The following is a 10,952-nucleotide window of genomic DNA, read 5'->3' as shown; positions in this document are numbered from 1 at the left end:
CAGTGTCCTCTCAAGCATTTCTTTATTCATATTTATTTTATTATTGAAGTACGAAGATCATCGAGGACGTGTTTGCTACTGTCTTGTATAGATTCTTTAATATATTTACCTACATAATATCATGTATACCAAAAGTTTAGTAATATTTTAATGAAGGTAAGTTAATTTTTATCTGCCTAGCCATCCTGCTCATGTTAGGTATATACTAAAAAGTGCAAGCTTGTAACCTACAGTTAGGTGTTTTAAAAATGTTTTTACTCTTTCATACCAACACATAGCAATGTGACCAGTATGAAATTTGGTACAGGGTTACATCTATAACCCTGGATAAGCTATAATATTTCTTTTTAGCCGGGTAGATGCTTGTAATATGCATTTAATAAAGACCAAAAAAACAAATATACCTAGTTAATACTGCCATCTAAAATTGTAAGGTGCTAACGTTATGTTTCTGGTTCGACGTTAACTAAATAGATGTCCCTTTTTCCTACCGCAACATTAGAGAAAAGTTAGATTGTACCTTAATCCATATCTTAGTATGATGCATTTTTAATAGATGTCACTGCTGTCTACATGTTGAGTTTCCCTTTATGATAGATGGCGCTAGTTATGTGGCTTAAAAATATATTGTTCTTATCGTGTATCAAAAGTTATTTATGAATAGAAACTTGCTTTATATTAGAGTTTAAATAATCTTATTACTATAATCAAGCCAATAATCATTAAAATCAGCTATCGTTCTTTTACTTTTAGATGTTAATTACACGTTAATATGTAAGTACAGGATAATTAGTGAAATATTCTTTGAAAGATATTAAGCACTCGAATCTATCGATATAATATAATAATTTTATAATCAAAGTAGGTAGTTTATTTCAGTTCAAATTCCCTAAAAACGCTTAAGCTAAGCTTCTTTATAATTTACCATGTATCAATAATATATTGAAGGTAATGAATTAGTTGATTATTTTTCATAGTACATGTAACTAAATAAATGCTTGAGAAAGAAAATATCTAAAGAAATAAAAATAAGAAAGGTAGTGTATAAATAAAACACCGTTATATTTTAAACCAACTTTATTTTTAGCTAAAATATAATAATTCATACATCAAAGAAGTCCCCTAAGTATACAGTTACAATACCGAAGTAATACAAAATAAAATTATTTCCATCAAAAATGAAAATATGTAGCTACCACAAAATAATACAAAAGTCAAAACGCCTGCATTTTGTGCTCGACCAAAAATCGTGAAATCGAAATTATCGTATAGGGCATTGGACGGTAATCGAATGACAAACCCAACAGAACAAGCATATTGGAAACGTAATGGCACTTAATATAACAGATAATAAGAATACAGATAAAAAATATCCGAATCGCTAATTTCATTTCTTGTTGGAGGTGAGATACATATAACACGCCAATCTACGTAATTAGATATCATCCATTTAATTCGCAACATCCATCTCACCCCACTTTGTAATACTAAAAACCAATCATTACATTAAAATCTCAAAAATGTATTCAATTTTAAAAGTACGGACGGCACGTGCAACATATTACGCAAAAAACTTAAGCGAAAACTCAACGAACCGACATCATTACGAACACCGATGATTATGTTTATAACAATTGCTTTCGAAATCGGACTATACTAGTATGGCCTGATATGCAATATCGGAAAGAGACACAGCGATGAGAGGTGCGCGCGTGCGAGCGAGACGGCACGCGGATAGAAATGAAACTTACCTACGCTTAACATTAAGGGGGAGTACCGTTGGTCGTGCGGCCCCCCCCCCCCCTCGCGATCCGACGCGAAACTAACACATAGCCACTTACCTAATTGTTAGTAAAAACCTTAACGCATTCAAAATATATATATAATTATATAGTTCATTATAGTAGGTGACCCCTAAGTCGACATCGTCCGTATATGTGTATAGTTATAGTACATCTATTTTTTTTTCTCAAATAACTCTGTGCCTAATATACATTTAAGCCGTTTTTGAAAAGCTCGTAAAGGGTAGAAAGTGGACATTTTTCGAACATTAAAAATACTACGTGATTTACGTAACTGAAAAATAATGCGAAACTAGTTCGCGTTGTACTAAATAAATGCGTTTATGACGTCACAAATGCAACCGACGAATTAGGTCAGATTAGTCAGCAAAGAATAAAAAACGTGTTAGTCGCAGAACCGGCGAAGCGGCACTTAATTGTAAGTAATAATATACATATTATCTTATAATAACGTTCACTTACAACCGACTCGATACGAAACGTCTACTATCGATACATAGATACATTTTATCCATAGAAAAAACATAGAAAAGCGACGTCTATTTCATTGTAGAAGAGCGACACGCCCGTTCTAAGAAAGCAAGCGGGGAAATTATTGTTTTACGTATAAATTTGATATGATCATTTTGAGACTTAACATTTAAACGTACTAACGAAATGGTACGCGTGTAGAGTTGCAGTCAAAGTGTATAAACTGTCATTTTCTAGCCAACGAATTAACATACAATTCTCTCTATTTCCTTACACTTTGACGGCGACTCTATACAAGTGGCCGCGCGCATTTGTGCTTTATTGCTATAAAATTGATTTCAAATCGAGTCCTGTCTATATGTTCTACGCTCTATGGTAGATCGTAGATATAACGGGACCCGAATAAAACTCATTTGTTTCAATAAATGTATTACAAAATCAATTCCTTATAACTGTGCGATAAGAATAGTGTTTGTGACGTTTCAATATTAAATTACAGTTTTAAAATAACTTATAATCGAAAATATTTCCTTAAAACATAATCTTATAAAAAAAATAATCAAGGTCTTACTCCTCACCCTCTATGGGCAGATATATTATATCTTTCTTTTTCTTATATAAAGAAAATTTATTTTTTTGCTCTAAACAGAGCTCGGGAATCGAACCCAAAACCTATTTATCCAAAGTTTTACCAATCTCAAATATTATAATTTCTCTTTAATATTAAAACGTCACAAGCGACAAGGGTATACATAGTTTGCGCGGGCGAGAGTGAGACGGCGATAGGGTAAGTACTGTGCGCGAGCGAGACGGCACGCTTACATCGTGCTGTTGTCCCACTCTAGTTGGCTGATGTTCCTGTATTTGTGCTGTTTGCCTTGGATCACTGGAACAAACGGAAATATATGTAATTTATTTTTATACAATGCAATTTGAACCTTATTATGTTTGTGTTAAGGTATGTATCGCATAACACTTTTTAAGGAAAATCGTCAAATTTAATGATGGTTTTTTTATAAACAATTCGTTGCCTATTTATGTTAAAAAACTTCATTATTAAACTCTGCCTAGACAGAGTTTTATAATGAATGTAACAGCCAACTTTAAACATTACTATCGATGTAATAAGGTGTTAATTTCAATGCAAGTTTCCTAAAACATTTTTGAACGTCTTTTCATGGGCGATTTTTTTTAAACACGATCGTTTAACAGGCAATTGTGACTCTACTTGTATACTATATCATATACTACTACTAGCTTACCACCCGCGGTTTCGCCCGCTTTGTTTAAAACTAAAAATTATATACTAAAACCTTCAATCACTCTATCTATTAAAAAAAAAACCGCATCAAAATCCGTTGCGTAGTTTTAAAGATTTAAGCATACAAAGGGACATAGGGACAGAGAAAGCGACTTTGTTTTATACTATGTAGTGATATCAAAATACCCTCATCATCCTCATCGGACGAGTCATGTTGTTCCGAGTCGCTATCGGAGCAGCTCTCGCCGTCCGAACTGTCCACTGTCGCCGTGATACCGGCACCCGCCACTGCGCTATCGGGTACACTCTGCGAAAGAAAATATAGTTATTTATGAAAATATATTATTTAAAATAATCTAACAGGAACGTCTCGTCTTGGTTCAAATAATTTATACTCTATTTAGGGGCGATTTTTCAATAGTTGGTTAAAATTTATCCGTCCAATAAAGTATTACACGAACATTTTAAAATGTCACCTGTATACTGTCAAATACGGACAAATATAATATATTTTTGAAACAGTAGTTTAATACGTTATTCGATGAATAAGTTTTAACCAAGGATTGAAAAATCAGCCCTTACTGTGTTAACAGCCTTATTGTCATAAGTTGAACGAGATTGTATGCTTGATTTTTGAATAAATATCTTTTACTTTAAATTATAGGCCTTTAAACATGCTGTAATATCGTATTTTAAGTTGTAACACCTTTAGATACTATGTTTAAATACAAATAAATAAATACGCCATTTATTCGAAATCTCACTTATTATATAATATACAATTTTGTTATTAAGTATTTACTTAAAATTAAGGTTACTAATAATTAGTGTTAGTATTGTTTAAGAGACTTCGACCCCAATTTATTAATTCTACTCTACTTACATCCTCCATGGGGTTGACAGTGATAGTCAAGGCGGAATCGTCCCAGGCCATTTCATCAGCAGCCCGTCTCGGGGTGCGAGCTCTTGCCCGGGCCCGAGCTGCCCCGCCCAGGGCAAGCAGCAGGATTGCGCCCACGCACACTGCGCCGATCACTAGCGTCACGTTCGTGTCTGTGGAACGAGATAATATGACATGGGTTAAAATAATTCGAACGAATACCTCTTTTTTGAAGTGAAAACTTCTTTAGCGGCGTTGAGCACTTTTTCTGTAATGGGTATAAAATCTTAAACTCGCGTCAGGACACGTGACCTGATCGAAAAAGCGTAAGACGGATGGATATCAAACATGCTGAACGTTAAAAATCAAGTTTTCACTTCTGCCGGCACTCCCGGAGTGCAACCCGTCTTTTTTTTTAAGTGGGGAAATCTTGCATAGATACCCACGGCCTCCGGGGAAAGGGCCGTGAGTTATGTCGGATTCCTACCGACCAAAACCCCACTGTGTTCCGTCAAGCCGCATCAACGACGGGGCCACGGGTATAGGTAGAATTCGTCCGTCCCATCATCAAAATGAAATACTGTGCAAGTTGTGTTCACTAATTTAAGAAATGAATCTTGTTTTAAATGTGTCTATGTGAATGTTTATGTATTCATTTCAAATTGTGAACCAAATAAAATAAATAACCAGTGGTCGATGACACTGACAGTTAATTATATTGACCGACCCGCGAAGGCGCAAAAAAAACCGAAATTTACTTATTAATAATTTATTGTAAAAAAAAATTACATGATAAATTATTCCTAACTTAAACTATGTCCCTCCCGTTCAATGTTGGAACAAAGAGTGCTCGTCCTCCACGGCGGGGCAGCTACAGCGTCGCGGTGGCGATGATTGCCGCAACAATCTCTGGAATCGCAGGTGTGCGCGATGTCGCAATTGCTAACAGGTGCAAGTCCTTCTTGGGTGGCCCCATGCATCCTCTAATGGTTAAGGCGTGTATATACAGTACATAACACCTCCCTCCTGAAGTTCAGCGATTATTGGCGGGCAAGGCTCGTTAATATCGCTGAAATTTCACACTCCGCCGATTGATGTTCTATTTCTTCTTTTTGATTACCATGAACACTCGTAGTTTTAGGTTTTGATGTACGCACTCTCCGTACGACGTACCATGTCACTAGGGCAACTGCACTCGTTATTAATATAACATATATCGGTATAATGGAAGGCTGCATATAGAGAATCTCGTATCCGTTGTTAGTGCTGATAGGCATTTCCATTGATATAGCTCTGTTACTAGCGTGTAATTTATCCAAATTTATCGAATTCAACTTCAGAACTTCTTCATCTGTATTATATTGGCTGGAATCTGGCAGGTTTGCAATTTTCATTATCTGTCCTTTGATATGGTCTTCTCTATTGACTATCTTGAAAGCCTCCGTTTGAAGAATGCAGTTTTTGGGTATTGTGGCTAAGTAGCTTCCTTTAATGACGTCATATTGATCTTGCGAGCATGATAGGTGAATTTTTGATGGCTTGGGGAAACTGATGACGTAGTGGGCGTCGTCTAATTTTTCTAGTGCGGGTGCTCCGAGCTCCACAGGCGTGAAGAGACAAGATGCGACGACTCGTTGCGTGGTAATAAGGTGATACACGCAGTCATTTTTGGATCGATGATGGTTCAGCTTGTCCTCACATAGATACCCTAGGCCAGACTTCGGGCATTCTGCCTCCATGTACATAAAATCCTCGTCGTGAATTGCCACAAAAGGATAGGGTGGAATTAGGACTTTACTATCTTTATTAGGAACTATGGATAATTTAAATAATTCAAAGGTAGCATGAAGGACAACCGGGAACGTAAAAACTATAACTATATTTCTATATATTCTCTATAATTAACTTGAAGGATTTGCTCTTTGCCATAAAATTTGTGTAGTTTATTTAACATTACTATCAAATTCTGGCAAAAGTCTAAGTGCATTAAAAATTTTATCCAAATCTGACATTTTAAATATCTGTATTACCTATATAAAATATATTAAATTTAATTAAATTTATTTACTTCGTTAAACTAATATAAAAAATTAATAATCTTTACCTAATATATTTGAATTATAAAATGAATTAATTCGTAAATTTCGAAAATTAATCAATTCGTAATTAATTAATATTTAAATTTATTAATCTTTTATCAACCTAATATCTATATATTTGAATTTTACAAATTGATTTTGTAAAATTCTACAATTAATTCGCGATGAATTAATATATTTTAAGCCTACGCACTACAGTTCCTCGGTTCCCGTGAATGGGTAATCTAGGAAAACTTACAATCTAGGAGTGGCAAGTCACTAAGAGAATTAGTGTACTTACAGGATTTTCATTTCGGCCTTTCCTGCAGTATCAATGTTTGGATACCCTTCGCGTTGCGGCGGCCAACGGTGTAGGTTCTGGATCCCCGTCGTCGTCCCTCCGATGGAATAGCGATACTCGATGCTTGTAGTTTCGCGTTCCGAGAGACGGCTCTCAAGGATTATCCTACCGACTGCGCCAATTATATTGACCGACCCGCGAAGGCGCAAAAAAAACCGAAATTTACTTATTAATAATTTATTGTAAAAAAAAATTACATGATAAATTATTCCTAACTTAAACTATGTCCCTCCCGTTCAATGTTGGAACAAAGAGTGCTCGTCCTCCACGGCGGGGCAGCTACAGCGTCGCGGTGGCGATGATTGCCGCAACAATCTCTGGAATCGCAGGTGTGCGCGATGTCGCAATTGCTAACAGGTGCAAGTCCTTCTTGGGTGGCCCCATGCATCCTCTAATGGTTAAGGCGTGTATATACAGTACATAACAAGTTGATAATCATCAGTCATCGTTGTTTGTTTTTTCAGTGTTGAAAAACATGGTTTTTATTATTAATAATAATATTTGTTGTGTGTATGAATAATAAACTATTATAATATTAATAATTTATCCTGCAATCCGTCTCGAAGGACCTTTTCATATCCAAGTAAGTAAGTACCTAAGTAAGTAAGTAAGTGTACTCACTGTCAGCATGATGCAGATCGAGCAGCCTGGGTGCAGGCGCATCCGCGGAGTGCGGCGAGTGCAGCGCGTGCGCAGCGAACGCGCGCGGCACCTGCGCCGCTACTGCCGCCTCCGGGATCTGCCATTGGTGCAAAATATATAGTTTAATGATAGTTTTTATAAATAAATGAGCTTGAAAATATTGCTAATGAATGAATGAATGAAACTACTTTTTTTGCACCAAAACAAAGAAACAATACGAAAAAACACATACAAAACAAACACGTACAAAAAGGCGGCCTTATCGCTAAAGCAGCGATCTCTTCCGAGCATCCTTTAATCTAGGATCATGAGAATTACGTTTTATGATGAGGTTGACTGTGCACAACACAAAAATCATTAAATAAATAAGTACAAGACTACACATAGTATACATATACATACATAAGGATATTATAAAGATAAATAGTAAATATTTAGCTGCTTTTTAAACTCATGCTTGCCCAATATTTCTTGAAATTTTGAGCGAAATAGATTTTGTCAAGGAAAATTTGTTTGTTGCAGCGTCATCTATCGGACTTTATAATCGAACTACTTGCTCTCCGCGGTTTCACCCGCATGGCTCCGTTCCTGTTGGTCGTAGCGTAATGACATATAGCCTACAGCCTTCCTCAATAAATGGGCCATCTAACACCTAAATAATTTTTCAAATCGGACCAGTAGTTCCTGAGATTATCGCATTCAAACAAAAAAAAACTCTTCACCTTTATAATATTAGTATAGAAAATAATTTAAATAAAATCTAAAGTGATCCTAGCATAATATTTGTGTATCATTTCCACAACACTGGGAAATAATGTGTCATTTCTATTGGTACAACAATTTTCAAAAAAATACAGATCAGTAGATCCAGAGATTGCAACCTACAATCTCACAAACGTTACCCTTTTATAATATGAACATAACATTATATTTTTATTTGCGAAATAAACTTTTAAGTATGTTATAATAATAATAAAAAGCTAACATAACACTCTCTGTTTAAATAAAGCTTCATCATTACATATTCCATCCCAAATAAATATGTAGATACACACCTTATCTCTGGCCACAGCATCCAACTTATCAGCGAGTCCGCTCGGACGTTGTGCGTGCACATCTCCCGCCGCGCGAGGATGGACAACAGTTAGCTGAAAAATATATTACGGTAATGTTTATATTAATGAATGTTTACTTTTGTTATTCTAATTCAAGTAAAAAAGTAGGTACTGTATTTAATTTTTTTTTCATGAGATTTCAATTACTTTTACTCTTGTTTTAAATGTCTGTTGTGAATCGTAATATTTCAAGAGAAGACGCGTGACAAAGAAGTAGCATCGTCATAAATTATTGCTTCTATTTATTTTTGACACTAATTTTGGCCATTATATTTAAAGTCACAGCTATCTAAGCTTTATCTCTAAATGTATATTTTTAATAAATTATGTACTACCCTCAAAATATTTTGTTTCCAAAATAAAACAAAACTACATACCGTTTGCACATATTCATTGCTAGTGAAGCGGCCGTTGAGTTCAGAGCAAGTCAGTTTAAACACGCGGTTCAGGTAATAGGCCGGCTTCTTGTTACTGTATTCGATGTCGCGGAGCACCTGTGGGGAAATAAATAGTGTTGCCGAACTATCGATAGATTGACTATCGATAGTTGACCTTGAAAATAAGTCAGAATATCGATAGCACTATCGATAGTATCGATATTATCGATACTATCGATACTATCGATAGCGTTATTCATGGAATACTATTGATGAACTGCAATAGTATCGATAAAATCGATAGTATTGATTGCCAATAGTTGCTATACTATCGATACTGTCGATAGTATCGATACTATTGCTACTGAATATTGCAACTACAATCGATACTATCGATAGTACTGATACTATCGATAGTTTTGAGCTATCGATAGTAGTAAATTGTGCAATAGTATTGTTCACGATTTCTTGGTATAATGGGTCAGTCAATGGGCTTATTGGATTACGAATTAACGAACTAAAAAAAATGGATTGTACAAAGCGCCAATAGATAACTTGAAAAGTATTATAACCAAACATCTAGTTCTCTGTCATCCACTATAATATTATTGATAAAGCAATACTATCGAGAAAAAGGTCACTATCGATGGGACGATATTATCGATAGTATCGACACTATCGATAGTATCGATAGTTCGTTCGATATTGAGCTTCGATAGTATCGACACTATCGATAGTATCGATAGTTCGTTCGATATTGAGCTTCGATAGTATCGATACTATCGATGGTATTGCTATGTGTCGATAGTATTTACGCTTATAGGACTATCGATACTATCGATAGTATCGACACTATCGATAGTATCGATAGTGCTATCGATACTATTGCTTTTCCCCAACTATCGATAGTTAATCGATAGACTATCGATAGTGGACTATCGAGCGGCAACACTAGAAATAAATAATAATGTAGACAAAAAAAATAATCCAAATCGGTTCATAAACGATGAAGTTATCCGCGAATACACACACAAAAAAACGGTCGAATTTAAAACCTCCTCCTTTTTTGAAGTCAGTTAAAAATAAGGATAAATTTTAGGAAATGTAGGCATTTTGGTAATATATTGATAATTCTCAAATGAGCCTTTTTTAGGGTTCCGTAGCCAAAATGGCAAAAACGGAACCCTTATAGTTTCGTCATGTCCGTCTGTCCGTCTGTCCGTCTGTCCGTCTGTCACAGCCGATTTACTCGGAAACTATAAGTACTACAGTGATGAAATTTGATGGGAATATGTGTTGTATGAACCGCTACAAAAATATGACACTAAATAGTAAAAAAAAGAATTGGGGGTGGGGCCCCCCATACATGTAACTGAGGGATGAAATTTTTTTTTTCGATGTACATACCCGTGTGGGGTATCAATGGAAAGGTCTTTTAAAATGATATAAAGTTTTCTAAAAAACATTTTTCTTAAAGTGAACGGTTTTTGAGATATCAGCTCTCAAAGTCGTAAAAAGTATGTCCCCCCCCCTCTATTTTTATAACTACGGGGTATAAAATTCTAAAAAAAATAGAGGTGATGCATGCTAATTAACTCTTTCAACGATTTTTGGTTTGATCAAAGTATCTCTTATAGTTTTTGAGATAGGTTGATTTAACTGTAATTTATTATATTTGCTGCTACGGAACCCTTTGTGCGCGAGCCCGACTCGCACTTGGCCGGTTTTATTTAAGTTATTTCCAATTGCAGCTTTGCTTTGTTCGAATTGAATATTATTTGCTACTAATTAATTTTATTTGCTACACATGAACAGTCTAAACATGGATTTCATTGCCATGTTTCAAAGTTAGTGCTAAAAAAAACGTCCAAACATTATGTATTAGCCTTAAAAATTATGCATTCTAACGCATTCATCTCTACTGTATCTTTACGATACAAACAAATTTTATTTACAGAAACATTA

The 10,952-nt window shown here is 35.2% G+C and overlaps 1 protein-coding gene across 1 annotated transcript in view; it reads right to left on the bottom strand.

Annotated features, from left to right (window-relative positions):
- Window positions 1-1,059: 1,059 nt before the first annotated feature.
- Window positions 1,060-10,952, bottom strand: part of Cals (calsyntenin 1) — a 210,058-nt gene continuing 200,165 nt past the window's right edge. Inside the window, exons 15-20 of the mRNA XM_089710348.1 lie at window positions 8,988-9,104; window positions 8,551-8,643; window positions 7,475-7,592; window positions 4,418-4,587; window positions 3,721-3,841; window positions 1,060-3,159 (exon numbers count right to left, since the gene is read on the bottom strand). Of these exons, the coding sequence (XP_089566474.1) occupies window positions 3,092-3,159; window positions 3,721-3,841; window positions 4,418-4,587; window positions 7,475-7,592; window positions 8,551-8,643; window positions 8,988-9,104 (687 nt within the window). The 3' untranslated portion in view covers window positions 1,060-3,091. The remainder of the gene's footprint in view (window positions 3,160-3,720; window positions 3,842-4,417; window positions 4,588-7,474; window positions 7,593-8,550; window positions 8,644-8,987; window positions 9,105-10,952) is intronic.

Source organism: Colias philodice, chromosome 24 (assembly GCF_061535455.1).
Source record: "Colias philodice isolate Cphi_HAF_F1 chromosome 24, ilColPhil1 Martin Lab GWU primary, whole genome shotgun sequence".
Taxonomy (NCBI): Eukaryota; Metazoa; Arthropoda; class Insecta; order Lepidoptera; family Pieridae; genus Colias; species Colias philodice.
The sequence above is the reverse complement of the archived record's forward strand: the minus strand, read 5'-3'. Positions and strand labels throughout refer to the sequence as shown.